The 16,063-nt window shown below is 37.3% G+C and overlaps 1 protein-coding gene and 1 long non-coding RNA gene across 2 annotated transcripts in view; both read left to right on the top strand.

Annotated features, from left to right (window-relative positions):
• Positions 1-6,686, top strand: part of oprl1 (opiate receptor-like 1) — a 142,278-nt gene extending 135,592 nt beyond the window's left edge. The window contains exon 6 of the mRNA XM_047378360.1: positions 1,007-6,686. Coding sequence (XP_047234316.1) covers positions 1,007-1,554 — 548 coding nt within the window. The 3' untranslated portion in view covers positions 1,555-6,686. The remainder of the gene's footprint in view (positions 1-1,006) is intronic.
• An 8,251-nt stretch (positions 6,687-14,937) lies between these two features.
• LOC124876284 lies at positions 14,938-15,713 on the top strand. Its single transcript, XR_007040272.1, has 3 exons — positions 14,938-15,172; positions 15,250-15,573; positions 15,658-15,713. It is a non-coding gene; the product is annotated as an uncharacterized LOC124876284 (long non-coding RNA).
• The last annotated feature ends 350 nt before the right edge of the window (positions 15,714-16,063 follow it).

Raw genomic sequence — 16,063 nt, 5'->3', positions numbered from 1 at the left:
AAAGTTAGAAAGACAGCAATGTTGGATAAAAAAAAAAAAAAAGGTTGGTATATTGTCTGTCTTTTTGGTCTCTCCTCAGTCTTACAATGTTTCACTTCTTTAATTCTGTAAATCATTGCTTCTTGCATCTTAGGAGGGGTTTCTACTATCCAAACAAACATCTTGGTTCAGTTTAGAAAATTATTTTGAATTTCTGTACCATATCAGGGGAACTTAGGTGTTTGTTTTTGTGAATTAGGGTATAATGCAGTCATGTAATGTATTTCCTTTTCATTATCAGATGTAGCAGCTGTTCCTCCCTGCATATGTCAGCACATCTCCCTTTATGGTATTTAAAGTCAAGCACAGTCTCTAGTTTGATCCAATTTTAAAAGACCAAAATCTTTTATAATTAATCAGGTCTGCAGAATAAATGATTTTGTCAGTAATAGCTTTTTTTGTCAGTTCAATTATTCAAGGAACTCTTGCTACTTTTTAAATATATTTTAACTATGTTTGACTTAGTGTATTAATAAATAATCTATTCCCAACAAGCGTAATTCTGGAATTATTACATAAATAAATAAATCAACCTTCTAAAAATTCCCTGAATAAAGCCCATTTCATGATTCAGTTCATTAGTCAGATACAGATTCCAACTAAATTAGATAAATATCAATTCAGTCCAATTGATTTTAAATCCAATAATACAGCAATCCAATTCAGTATAGATAGTTTTACTAAATCAGTAAAATTTCAATTATTACGTTGTGAAAACATTGCTGCAAAATTACAAATTGTGCCAAATCTTCTCATTCTAATGTTCATGTTAATAATCACCATCCAAACAGTTCTCAGGGTTTGAATAGCAGATAATTTAAGGAATGTTGAATAGTTGAAATATTTTCTTTACTGTCAAAAACCCTCAGGGAAGTCAATTTTCACAACTAGATTTCTGTTGTAAAAAGAGAGTATTTTTCCATGTATAACCTTATTTCTCTTCCTTTATATTTATTTTTGCCTGCAGGTGTTGAGTGCATTGTGGTTATTCCTGAACCAAAGGAGCACTGGGAACCTGTTTTTGGCACCTGTGTCTTCCTCTTCTCCTTCCTTATCCCTGTGGCCATCATCAGCATCTGTTACAGTCTGATGGTAAAACGCCTCCGAAATGTTCGTATCCTGTCTGGCTCCAAGGAAAAAGATCGCAATCTGCGGCGTATCACCAGGATGGTCCTGGTGGTGGTGGCAGCATTTGTCGTTTGTTGGACGCCCATCCAGATCATGGTCCTGGCTCAGTCTCTGGGCTTCAATCTGAGCAGCTTGTATGCGCTGGTGATGATGCATTTCTTCATTGCACTGGGCTATGTAAACAGCAGTTTGAATCCTGTACTCTACGCCTTCCTAGATGAAAACTTCAAGCGGTGCTTCCGTGAGTTCTGCCAGCCATCTCCTTTTCGCCTTGATACCCAGCAGTCAGGCAGAATGAGGAGTATTGCCAGGGAGGTGGCAGCGGCTTACAGCTACAAGGCTGGAGATGCTGGCGGGCTTGGGGCAGGGACGCCTAATCCAGCATGACTAGGCGTGGAGCTCCCTTTGGTGGGGGTTGATCCCACACAGAGGGGAGAGATCCATGGGACAGGGAATTCCAATACAGAGCTAACTCAGATCACAGCTCTCTAGCGGCACGAGCCCTCCCGCCCCCCAACTCGCAGACTGGCATGGGGCGGGGGGGAAGGAGATGAAGAAGATGGGTTTGAAAGGAAAAGAATTTAACAGAGATGTTACAAACAACATCTATAGGTTCAGAAAATCTACAGTAAACATATTAACTGCTTTAATAGGATGGCTGGTGGATTTGTTTTGGTTTGAGGTGCCTGATCAAACGGAGTTTAGATATTGCCAGGACTGAGCAAAGTAATGCATGGTGGTGTATTTAAAACAAACCTCAAGAAGCCCTGCTTCAGGAATCAACTTTGATCACAAAACCAGTGTAAGTGTCTTATGATGTTGGTTTCAGCTCCAAAACCAGTCTAATGGGCACACACCAGTGTTGCTAAAGGCTGCTCCTCCACATAACTGCCGAACATTATACTTGGCTATAAACTCACATTTTGAGTAAGTGTTTGAACAGCAGCATTGGTAGCAGCTATGGACACCAAATCTGTGAAACCATCCAATTACTACCTTGGTGATTGAAGATTGATGTACAGGTTTTGACTTTTTAGTAGTGAGAATCACAAACCGAAGGCTGGCAAAGTCTGGACAAAATGTGAAATGTAGTATTTATCACTACTGTGTGCTACATCTTTCCAAGTTCATATTTGGTCTGAAGTACTTTCCATGATTAGCGTTGGATGAAAGGCCTAGACTGCTATACTGCTATAATGCCATTTCCATTAAGGTCTTATTAAAAGATGTTTACCTTTTGATAGAGCTCCTATCACACAAAGTTATGAAATTTGTGTAGACAAGAGCTGAAATTAAAATGTCTGTACCATAAATTGGGTAAATAGAACAAGTCTTGAACTATAATTCTCAAACTGTTTTAATGAATCCTATAGATTAGGTCACATGAATGCTATTACCCTTATAAGTCACATTTTTCAAGTTATTTAAAAAAACAAAAGCCTAGGAGATCTTGTTTCCCCAAGCTTGAGATTTTCCTTGATTTCAGCTAATTTTTTGTGACCACAGCAGGAAACAAAGTGCGTTAGGTGGAAATGGGGTGACCAGGTGTTCATCTTTGTTTGGGCCTGTATAGTATTTGTATAACTTAAGTTTTTATGGTTTACCTCGTAAATTGCATCCGATATGTAAACAATCCCAAATAAAGCTCAATTTCAGCCAGAAATATGAAGCTAAAACATGAGAAATTACTTTAGTGCTGTGATTTTGAAAGGTTGCAATTAAACATAATGCATTCTATAAGTATTTTCAATGTTAAAGGGGTAAGTTGTTAATATTTAGCATGTATTTACACACAACATTGCAAACAATTTCCATACTCATAAACATATACATTATTCCATGAAGACTGGTTTGGACCTGGTCACCCATAGTTGGAAAATGATCACGTAAAAGCTCAGCAAAAACTGAACTACAGATTTAGGGTTGGATCAAGTATATAAACAGTATTTATCTTGTTTTCCTTTAGGACTCAGAATGACTGAATGTCTGTTCAGGCAGTTTGTGCTGAGTTAACTCTCAAAGGGTTCTGATTTCTTCTGGGAGGGGGGATTATATTTACAAAAATAGGTGTTATATTGGACTTGAATTCAGAAAACAGTGATCAGAAATGTGGCTACATATTTGGAATCAGTATACAACAGAAATCTTCAGAAACATGCTTCCCACTCGATATTAAAAACAAACCAAGTCAAAACCTTTAGGAACATTGCTCTAGTGTATTTTAAATAAAATAGCAAAATATCCAGCACAGCAATTCATTTTATTGTTTATATTTATCTTCAACGTTATTGCTAGATGAGCCAGAACTCATAAATTTTACTTAGAGCTTATTTTAATTATTGCTCTTTGTTGTATACATTAAGGACTCTTGAACATATGGATAAAATAATGCATGGGAATACAAAGGCTCAAGAAATCCTCTTTAAAAACCATTAGTGGTATTTGAAAAGGATTTCTTGAGCCTAGAGCTCATCCAGGTTCTTTTTAGGGCTGACGGTGTGACATTTAAGATACATTAATCGCATACACGAAAGAGATAATACAATCACAAATTTGTTGAAACTCATCAATCTGGATGATCTGAGTTGCTTTGTTTTAATGTAAAGCTGCTCAGGTTTTGGGTCGGATTCTTGGAGCTATATTGTGAACCTCAATGCTGGAGCAGCATTGAACCTAAGCATTAAAGTGGCATGAATGGGTTGCAGGGTTCTGACCCCATATCAAGGGACAAAGGGGCTCTCTATCTATTTCTATCTGTCTTCTTGGTGTAATAAAGTGGAAATCAGCCCTGACACATTGATTACAGATGATACTCTCATCATTTTTGAACTGGGCAAGAAACAGGACAGATCACTAGTTCACTGGACAGATCACTAGTTGCTGGACAACAAAGAGCCAACCAACCATGCACACCAGGGTACACGTAAGGACAATTTGGCGTTGCCAAATGATTTTACATGCATGTTTATGAACTTTAAGAACAAGCTGGAGTAAGCACGCATCCAGACAGACAACATGTAGCCTCTACACAGAAAAGCCCATTCTGAGATTGGAACCAGCAGCTTGCTTGCTCCTAGGTAAAATTGCTTAATACCAGAGGCACCATTCAGCCTGATATTCATTCAACTTTAGTTTACTACCTACATAGCCTTGCCTTTCCTGAAAGCCAATTTAGTTTAACTTTCACAACTTCAATCTTTAATTGAGTTTTAGTTTCTAGGAAATTATCTGTGGGTCATTACTGGATCTATATTTGCTCAGTTGTGTTTAGTCTTTCTGACATTTCTAACTAACTTGTACCCAAATGTTCATAAACACAAAGCTGAAATATTTGCTTACATGTGTCAGATTTTACACAAACAGATGAATTAAGAAGTTTTCTGGTTTTCATCATTTCTTTGCAGTTTCACTGAAGTACTTAACAGTAGCTGTAGACTGTCCAAGCTTTAGGGTTCTACCTGTGCATTGTGTATTTTAGGGCTGTTATCCCCTTCAAAAGTATTTTTAAATTTAATTGAAATCTTAGTCACTTCATGTAATTATTTCTGTATGAGCAGTTCTCTCTAATGTCTTTTCTTTCCTTTTTCCTTTACTGACTTATTTTTATTACAATGAGTGTCAGGATTGCAAGTTGAGATAGTTTGCTTTGGCACAAAATAGGATTATGGGTTTCAAGTAAATAGGCTGTCTAAAAAATGTTTCTGCTCTTTGCAGCAGACAATTACCTTTTTTTTTATTCCATAAACATTCATTGCCTTAAATATAAAGTGAGGTCTGTTATTGAAGCTTTCTCTTTGGCTGGATAAAATTTGTTGTAGTATTTAATGGTGCTTTGTAGCTACTTTATGGCGGTCCTGACCTGTATTCACAAACCCTCAGAGGATAGCATTAGAAAATGAAAAATGCTTCAGCTTCGCTAAAATTAATTAAAGGCATATCCCAATTTTAATTAATTAAAAATGTTATCTTCATACAGAAAAACTGCAGTGTTGCCTTTTTATTGCCCTTTATATTGAATGATAAATCCTGTTATTTAGGTGGAAATGTCATAAAAATGTATTTTTATTTAAGATTGTCAGGCATGCACCTGACATTTCTAATTCTAAAACACTGTGAAGGCTTTCTAGTGCCTCGAGTTTTACTTTACTTAACATTCAGTTTCTGTTTTGAGATCATATTTCCTTTTTAATCATCAGGACTGTAAGATGTTTCAGACTTTTTTGAACTGGGGTTCTCTTAAGAGGTGATGAGCTGCCAATATCTTGCCCACAGTAGATAACTCTCTTAAGTAATTAGTAACTAGAATTTACTAATAAAGTACTATACACTGATAAAGTTTGAAAGTGTTTCACAGTAAAATACTAAAAATACAATATTACTACAAATACAACAATGCAAAAAATACAATTTGAAAAGGATGTACAGAAGAAATGTTGAGAATAATTTTTTTTAGCTAGTCAGAGTGCATCAATATGAAAGCGAAAACTCAGAAAGGTTCTTTTTTTCATGCCAATTGTTTTATGAACCATTACACTGCCATCACATTTGCATTAGACAGTTGTTGACATAGAGGTGCAGTTAATCCTAAAATTACGCATATTTCTAGCAGATTTAGATAAAAACTAATTTTCTTTCCACAAAGAAGTTTGTTTCTGATATGAAATTAAACAGCCTTCTCTCAAAAGATAAAAAAGAAATATGTAAAATAAGGATCAATCCTAAGACAAAAATGTTTTTACCTATTTTGATTTACATTATATTAAAAATTATTATATAGAAATATAATTTAGCCTTCTCAAAAATCAATGTAAAAATCTTTATTGGTAATACAGCAATAAATTCCCTTATAATTCCTGACCAACATTTTTCTTATTTCCTCAGATATTTTGACAGTTTGTTGATGTACTCCAAGTCTTTGAGGTTGAGGGGCCTCTTTACCATTATCCTTATGTTTAACTCCTTCCACAGATTATCTCAGTTCTCTGGCTGGGACAATCCAAAAGATATTGCTTTCAGTCAGAGGAAACATGTTGGAAAATTAAGATTACTCATTACTTCAAGATAACTTTTAACTAAATTCATCCAGGGATATGAATAGTTTTTATTCTGTACTGTACTTTTCTGTCTTTCAGCACAGGTGACAAGATGAGACACAAGACTGATTCACAAGATGAGACAATATAAAGTTTTTCAGAAACTTAAGACTACCATTTTTATGTTTCATTATGTGTTTAATCAGTTTAGAATACTTTAGTCCAGCTTTCAGAATTCTATATATTCTGTTTCTGATATTTGTTGACTTGTAACATAGTTCTTTTGCTTAAAAAATAAATGCGAAATTTGTGTGCTTTAAAACATTTAAAAAACTGTTTCAAACTACTAAAATTTCTGTTCAGTGTAGATTTAGTCTGTTCAGGCTGACCAGTTTACAGGTCCTTCTCAAAATATTAGCATATTGTGATAAAGTTCATTATTTTCCATAATGTCATGATGAAAATTTAACATTGATATATTTTAGATTCATTGCACACTAACTGAAATATTTCAGGTCTTTTATTGTCTTAATACGGATGATTTTGGCATACAGCTCATGAAAACCCAAAATTCCTATCTCACAAAATTAGCATATTTCATCCGACCAATAAAAGAAAAGTGTTTTTAATACAAAAAACGTCAACCTTCAAATAATCATGTACAGTTATGCACTCAATACTTGGTCGGGAATCCTTTGGCAGAAATGACTGCTTCAATGCGGCGTGGCATGGAGGCAATCAGCCTGTGGCACTGCTGAGGTCTTATGGAGGCCCAGGATGCTTCGATAGCGGCCTTTAGCTCATCCAGAGTGTTGGGTCTTGAGTCTCTCAACGTTCTCTTCACAATATCCCACAGATTCTCTATGGGGTTCAGGTCAGGAGAGTTGGCAGGCCAATTGAGCACAGTGATACCATGGTCAGTAAACCATTTACCAGTGGTTTTGGCACTGTGCGCAGGTGCCAGGTCGTGCTGAAAAATGAAATCTTCATCTCCATAAAGCTTTTCAGCAGATGGAAGCATGAAGTGCTCCAAAATCTCCTGATAGCTAGCTGCATTGACCCTGCCCTTGATAAAACACAGTGGACCAACACCAGCAGCTGACACGGCACCCCAGACCATCACTGACTGTGGGTTCTTGACACTGGACTTCTGGCATTTTGGCATTTCCTTCTCCCCAGTCTTCCTCCAGACTCTGGCACCTTGATTTCTGAATGACATGCAGAATTTGCTTTCATCCAAAAAAAGTACTTTGGACCACTGAGCAACAGTCCAGTGCTGCTTCTCTGTAGCCCAGGTCAGGCGCTTCTGCCGCTGTTTCTGGTTCAAAAGTGGCTTGACCTGGGGAATGCGGCACCTGTAGCCCATTTCCTGCACACGCCTGTGCACGGTGGCTCTGGATGTTTCTACTCCAGACTCAGTCCACTGCTTCCGCAGGTCCCCCAAGGTCTGGAATCGGCCCTTCTCCACAATCTTCCTCAGGGTCCGGTCACTTCTTCTCATTGTGCAGCGTTTTCTGCCACACTTTTTCCTTCCCACAGACTTCCCACTGAGGTGCCTTGATACAGCACTCTGGGAACAGCGTATTCATTCAGAAATTTCTTTCTGTGTCTTACCTTCTTGCTTGAGGGTGTCAATAGTGGCCTTCTGGACAGCAGTCAGGTCGGCAGTCTTACCCATGATTGGGGTTTTGAGTGATGAACCAGGCTGGGAGTTTTAAAGGCCTCAGGAATCTTTTGCAGGTGTTTAGAGTTAACTCGTTGATTCAGATGATTAGGTTCATAGCTCGTTTAGAGACCCTTTTAATGATATGTTAATTTTGTGAGATAGGAATTTTGGGTTTTCATGAGCTGTATGCCAAAATCATCCGTATTAAGACAATAAAAGACCTGAAATATTTCAGTTAGTGTGCAATGAATCTAAAATATATGAATGTTAAATTTTCATCATGACATTATGGAAAATAATGAACTTTATCACAATATGCTAATATTTTGAGAAGGACCTGTATGTATTTTACATTTAGATCTAAAGATGATCAAATGGAGTTCAGACCTTTCAAGCTGTCAATGTCTCTTTTTAACTACCGAGAATCTAAAATCATGCCACATAAGTGAATTAAAAATGGCAGATAACTTTTCAGTGGTTTTGCAATTGAATAGCGTATAGGCACTGTCAGCAACAGGTGATCACACCTGCTTCTTTTCATTCTTCAATATAGGAGTCTCAAACATGAAATAAACAGGATGTCATGATAAAGGTTAAATGTTTATTTTTGGGGTTCATGATAACAATTTACATTAACTTTCCCAGACAAAGTCTCAAGCTGACAGCAGCTTGATAGCTGCATGAGACAGACTTTACTTTGACAAGACTTATCCTTCTATTTTAATAACACAAGGTCCACTGCCATGAGATCTCATTATACCCTTACCTTTTCATGTGAAAAATGTACTGCAGAACTGATCATGTTAAGTATATCTGATCAGTCCCAGTCTGATGCACTGGACAGTTAATGTAGATGGATATGCCTGATGTTTTTTGCTGTATGTTTTTCACATGGAAGGGTCATTATAAGTCGGGCGTGGACAACCAACCATCTTTTTTGTGTTTGGTTTAATATGTGTGTACATAATTCTATATCAACAACTGTCCAGTGCAAACAGGACAGCTTCTTGGAAAGAAATAGGTTTAACATGGCTAAAATCTAAATGGCTCCTGGCCTCTCTCTGACTGGCTGTTAGCCTGAAAACCTATGTCTGTTTCTTCAAAGTGAAGACATTTCAACAGTTACAGGGGTTGGACAATGAAACTGAAACACCTGGTTTTAGACCACAATAATTTATTAGTATGGTGTAGGGCCTCCTTTTGCGGCAAATACAGCGTCAATTAGTCTTGGGAATGACATATACAAGTCCTGCACAGTGGTCAGAGGGATTTTAAGCCATTCTTCTTGCAGGATAGTGGCCAGGTCACTACGTGATACTGGTGGAGGAAAACATTTCCTGACTCGCTCCTCCAAAACACCCCAAAGTGGCTCAACAATATTTAGATCTGGTGACTGTACAGTCCATGGGAGATGTTCAACTTCACTTTCATGTTCATCAAACCAATCTTTCACCAGTCTTGCTGTGTGTATTGGTGCATTGTCATCCTGATACACGGCACCGCCTTCAGGATACAATGTTTGAACCATTGGATGCACATGGTCCTCAAGAATGGTTTCAGACAGCTTCCTCTTGCGTCCACAATTAATCCTGTTGGATGTGGTTCGTCCTTCTTGGTGGTATGCTGACATTATCCTGGATACCGTGGCTCTTGATACATCACAAAGACTTGCTGTCTTGGTCACAGATGCGCCAGCAAGACGTGCACCAACAATTTGTCCTCTTTTGAACTCTGGTATGTCACCCATAATGTTGTGTGCATTTCAATATTTTGAGCAAAACTGTGCTCTTACCCTGCTAATTGAACCTTCACACTCTGCTCTTACTGGTGCAATGTGCAATCATTGAAGACTGGCTACCAGGCTGGTCCAATTTAGCCTTGAAACCTCCCACATTAAAATGACAGGTGTTTCAGTTTCATTGTCCAACCTCTGTATCTGCTTGGTTAAGGCATTGATTTTTCATACCAGCAAAAAATATGTATATACTAATATGAAACCTATTCCTTTAAGCTTAGAGTAAAACTTGATGGTTTTATAGCTGCTGGGTAGTACTGGCTACTTAAATAGTAGAGAATCAGGAGTATGTGTTTAAAAGTGTTAATAGTTATGCCCCTAAGATGGATTGTCTTTACTGCATACAAATGTATTATTAGCCTAGATTTCGATGCAAATGTACCAAGGCTGGAGCATCTTTGTTGATAAGGTCTATCTGTTATGAGAATTTTATGAATACCGGACGCCTTTTTTTACAACCTAGCAGATTTTGCATAGGAAAACTAGTTGGACTTTCAAGGTCACTGATCCCTCTTTCTGAAGATGCGTTGCATTGCCCTTGTGTGGCTCTTTGTGCTTAACTGTAACTGTTAAAACTAAAGAAGCAACAACATTTTCTAAAATTGTTTGATGTAATTTCTTTGTAGCAGGTCAGCCCGAGTCAGCAGAAATCTTTGTTTGCTGGAGAAGTCGGCATAATTTTTCTGCCTCTTGACTCTGTATAGACATTTGAACATTATTAATGTAAAAGAACAATGTTCTCATCATCCACATAATAGTCATGATATTTCGCTTGTTGTTCTTGATGTAAATGTGTCAGCTATCTTTCAACATCTGTAATGATTCTATATTGATAACTTCGTGCATCAGGAAGCAGGGAGCTTGCTTTCAGGCTTTCATTTGTTTACATCTTACAGACCACATGAATGTCAAAAGAAATCTTGTTTAAAAACTACTATTAAAAAATGTTGGTGTTTCTATACTAATGAGTACCAAAAAAGAGTATTTCCTAAGTGTTTCTGTTACTTGTGTTTTTTCTTATGTGCAGGAAAGTGTCTGGTATCTATCAGTGTGTTACTTGTGGACTGCATTTTGCTCATTGCCTGAGTCATGAATTCCTAAAGATTGGAGAGAGTGCCTTGCGAAGTATTCATACCCCTTGAATTTCTCCATATTTTGTCAGATTACAACCATAAATACCAGTGTATTTATTGGGTTTCTCTGTGATGGTTTAACACAGAATAGTGCATTACTGTGAAGTAGAAAAAAAGTCATAAATGAATTTCATATGTGTTGAATACATTACGTTTTTTCTTTTTGTGTTTTTCTGTGTCCTCTACATGGCTTGTGGCAAACTTGAAATGGTCCTTCTTTTGGTTTTCTTCTAACCATGGCTTTCTTCTTGCCATTCTTTCATTAAAGCCAAATTTATGCACCACACAACTGACTAAACTAGAATTATTTACACTCTACTTATTAATTAGTTCACTTCTGACAGTAATTGGTTGCACCGTTGAGAAAGGGGCAGAGTACAAATAAATGACACCCATTAAAATATTTATTTATTTAAAAAAAAGGAAAAACATTTATAATTTTCTTTGCAGTTAACATTTATGCCCTACTTGGTGCTTGTCCTCTATATAAAATTCCAACAAATATATATTGATGTTTGTGGTTGTAATGTAAGAAAATGTGAAAATGTTTAAGAAGTATGAATGCTTTAACAAGGCACTGTAAGTTGGTGTATAAAGTATTTTGTGACTATAATAAAAGCTCTATTTAATTACTCTATACTGTAGTGATAAAATCTATTCTGATAAAGCTCTTTTTCTCTTTTGGTTTTGCTTCCAAGGTCCCAGCTTCTCTTGTAATCTTTTAAAACTATCTTGAGTAAGAATTCTCCTGTTTAGTCATACTTTTTTTTTTTTTTTGCTTCTTGTTACACTAATCCTGTAGGCCGAAATCTTCATATACATATACACTTTGTCCTGATGAACCTGGAAAGTGGACAAAGAGAAATGATTCCTCTTTCAGTTTATCATCTGCTAAAACACCACATTTGTAGCCTACAGTTCTGTAGGAATAAAACGTTTGGGCAGAAATTTTGCAGAATACAGAAATCAAAGGCCAAGAGCTTTATTTTTGATTTTTAGTGCAGATTTAACAAAGAAAATGACAGCAAAAGTGGATTTAACACAACCAGCTGAAAACAAAGAGCCAAAAATACCTTTATTTATAGATTTTTTTTCTGCCATATCTGTCAGTTGCTGTTTATCTGTTGGTTCAGGTGCTTTTTTTTTGTCCATGAAATCCTGGTGTGATATTGTTTAATACCACTTCATACAAAAACAAAACTTTCTACCCTAAAAATTAAATACAACAAAATAAGTTGCAGATCAAAACTAGTGTATTAAAAAAGCTCAATGCTTTTTGCTCTAAATGGGTCACAGCTTATGAGCGCATAGAAGTTGGTTTTTTTATGTTTCCCATGATTCAGGCACTGCAGCTACATAAACTTACCTGTTACTGTTTTCTGCATACAGCAGAATGAACAACTGTGCTAGCTGGCTTGTAATACATGCATTAAAAGTTTTTGCTGAAGCTTGAATTTAAATTGTATATTTTTCTTCGCTTATGAAATAAATAAAAATGTAAACAAGGAAAATGAGTCGGGATACATTTACAACAACATTAATTAGTATTATGGCTAACAACACTTAGAAATGAAATCCTGATATTTTTAAACATCTGAACATGCTCAGTGGGTCTTTGATTGAACACATTGATACAATATTTATTGTTAACACCACAGTTTTAGTTTCCTATTTATATTTTCTTAATTTTTGCTTCTGTATTGGATGTGTTGAAATGACTGACACTTTCCTCCTGAAGTATATTAAATTGAAAGCCTTTATTGTCACTGAACTGAGGCAGAACAACGATTTTCAGAGTGCAAATCCAAATGGTACACATGTAAACATGAGAAAATACATATACAGAGATTTAAAATACACAGAAAAAAAAATATAGTACAAAGTACAGACCGTCCATGTGGCCAGGGCGGGGGGTTATGGTCAGTGATTATTTAATACAGTAATAGCATATAGAAAGAAACTCTTTGTAAGTCTGGAAGTTCTGGATTTGATGGATCTGTAGCGCCTGCCAGAGGTTAACAGTTCAAACAGATGATGACCTGGGTGTGCAGTGTCCTTAATGATGTTCTTAGCGCTTGAGAGAATGCGCCTGTTTGCAATGTCTAACAGAAAGGGTAGGAGGCACCCAATGATTTTTTCTGCTGTCTTAATGATTCTCTCGAGAGCCTTCTTATCTGCAGCAGAGCATCCAGCAGAACGAACAGAAATGCAATAATCCAGGATGCTCTTGACAGTTGATTTGTAAAAAGACCCAAGCAACCTTTTACTCAGATGGTTTATTCTGAGAATTCCCAAGAAGTGGAGGCACTGTTGTGGATTTTTAACAGTTTGAGGAGTTTGATGACCATGACAAACAGTCAGAGATGTGAACACTATGAAATTTAAATGAATGCACTGTCTCAGAAAACCCATCTTTGGCAAACAGAGGCTGGTGACTTGTATTGTGTTTCCTGAAGTCAGTCATGAGTTGTTTTGTTTTTGTAGCATTGAGGATTGAAGATTGTTAGCAGAACACCATACGAACAGCTTCTGAACATCCTCCCTGTAGGCAGACTCATCATCGCCTATGATGAGTCTAACCACTGTAGTGTCCTCTTAATAGCAGAGTTGGATGGAAAAGTTGGTGTACAGACCGAGGTGTATAGAGGAGGGGGCTCAGCACGAAGCCCTGAGATGAGCCGGTGCTGAGTGAGATTGCGGATGAAAGATGCAGGCCAACTCTGACAGACTGGACTGGACTGTCATTAGTCCAGCTGCAGGACGGAGGAGGGAGACTGAGAGTCAACAAAGATCCTTATATCTTTTCATGTATATGTATGCACTCAACTTTATTTTTTTATTAAAAGTTTTTTTCTTAAAGCCCACCAAGAATGTTACATCCTCCAGCTGCCATCTTTAATGTTGCTGAAGATGAGTGATCCTACTGGCTAAATAAATGAGTGAGCCTTATAGAATGTCCTTTCATAGAAGGAGCCTTTTGGCTAAAATTCAAGCTTGATTTGTTGTTTTAAATTTACATTATGAACTGAGTTGTGCATTTTTAGATTCTACCCAGAGACCCTATTCATAAATACCCAACCTGTTTTTATCTTTGTACCAGACCCTCCTGTCCACTGCTTGGGCAGAAAACACTAAATTATGCTTTTGTTAAAACGGTTGAATGTAGGCAACAAAATGTTTGTTAAAGTTATCAATTCTCATCAACTTCATCATGAAGTACCCCAAAGGTCCAAACTTATTTACACATCAGGACTCATGGAATCTCCACCTTGTTCAAGTTGAGAAATGCTTTCAGTGTACAGATGGTAGCAAAACCATAAAACAAAAGGTCCAGACTAACTTCAGTATGTAAAGCAAAGAGAATATTTCTGTAAACCCTATGTAAATGTTTGCAGCCATTTCTCATTAGAGATTTCTTGGTATTGAAGGTTTTACCACTGAAGCTTCAGATTTTTATTTAAGTCAACTGTTTATAACACAATTGTGGGGGTTGAGAGAGGGAGCTATTTATTTTAAACCACAGAGAAATTTAACTTTTTTTGCTCTATGTCTGGATTTAAACACTGTCTACAAAAGTGATCCTTGGATGACTGACTATCTTTCAAGTTTAAATAAAATTATCTTTTAGTATTTTATGCCTGCAAACTAAGTTTTAGAAGCTGAGGACAAATTTCAGACTTTCTGATTTTCACTGAATTTCATGTTTTTTTACTGTGTTTTTCTCCTTGATAACTGAAAGGGATTTAAAAATCATCTGAAAACATTGCATGAAACGAGTCAAATAAGAAAACTTTGCAGACTTGGTTCCCCTGAAGAACCCAACAGATTACCCCACAGTCTTCCAAACATCAAAAAGGGAAACAAAAACAAATACATGCACAGAGCAGAAAAGCCAGAAAACGTAACCTGGATGGCATTAAATTGACCTCCGGTAATAAAGTAAAAAACCTTGTTGTTATTTTTGACCAGGACATGTCATTTAAATCCCATATTAAAGAGGTTGACGCTGAAAAACGCTGAAAAACTAGTCCATGCATTTGTTGCTTTAAGGCTGGAGTTTTGTAATTCTTTACTATCAGGATGTCCACAAAATACAGTTAAAAGCCTTCAGCTGATTCAAAATGCTGCAGCAAGAGTTCTGATGAAAATTAAAAAGAGAGATCATATTTCTGTCAGAGCCTGAGTCTGTGTGTGTTGGTGAATGTGCTGGTGTGTGTGTGTTTCGTGTACTTGTCTTCATAACCATTCAGTGTTTCACAGTTGGTGCTGGAGTTCTCAGGTACGCTGGATGACAGGTGTTTCCTATCTGCAGATTGCATGGAGGAGTACGTAAGTGGGAGGCTGCCAGCATTTCGACGCCAGAGTGTTTGCCTTAGTGGTAACAAGCTCAGCCTCTAATGATTTTTCCGCTTGGTTCATGTGCTTCTAGTAACTATGTATTTTGCTCTCTCGCAGATTTTTACCTGAGGCTTTGTTTACCTTGCTGAGTTCCGACTTCGTTCCAGAGTTTCTCTGAGCATCTGGATAATCAATTACTGAGTTTCGGATATACCTTCTTGTAGATTTCTCACACTACCGTCTGTACCTTTTGGACACGGACCAAGCTGGTGGCTTCCCGTTTCCTTCAACTCCAGGACCAAGGCATAAGCATACCCTGTTCCATCCTCCATCACAAGCGTTGGCACCAAGACCACAACTAAAAGACAACTGAACAATCTCTCTTCGCAAGTTAAGACTCTGGATCTCTCTACCCCTGGTGGTTCAGGCTACAGCAATCTAGTAAGCCATTTCTCAGATCTAAGTAATCAGTTGCTTCATATTATTCGTTTGTTCACCAGTCCATTCTTCTTCCTTTCCATACAGTTGGTGTTTCCAGTCCTCGTCCCTAATTACTTTGCTGACAATAAAACCCGTAAAACCTTTACTTCTGAGTGTTCTCTGTATGTGGGTCAAAACTGTACTGAAAATGACAATTTCTCCTATTTTACCTTCCCTTCCATGGCTCCCTGTTAAATCCAGGATAGAATTTAAAATTATCCTCCTCACATATAAAGCCTTTAATGATCTAGCTCCATCATACATCAGAGATCTGATTGTTCCATATGTTCCTAACAGAGCACTTCGTTCTCAGACTGCAGGTTTACTGGTGGTTCCTAGAGTCTCTAGAAGTAGAATGGGAGGCAGATCCTTTAGTTATCAGGCTCCTCTCCTGTTGAACCAGCTCCCAGCTTTAGTCCGTGAGGCAGACACCCTATCTACTTAAGGCTAG

Source organism: Girardinichthys multiradiatus, chromosome 1 (assembly GCF_021462225.1).
Source record: "Girardinichthys multiradiatus isolate DD_20200921_A chromosome 1, DD_fGirMul_XY1, whole genome shotgun sequence".
Taxonomy (NCBI): domain Eukaryota; kingdom Metazoa; phylum Chordata; class Actinopteri; order Cyprinodontiformes; family Goodeidae; genus Girardinichthys; species Girardinichthys multiradiatus.
Note: the sequence above shows the minus strand (reverse complement) of the source record. Positions and strands in the feature narration are given on the sequence as shown.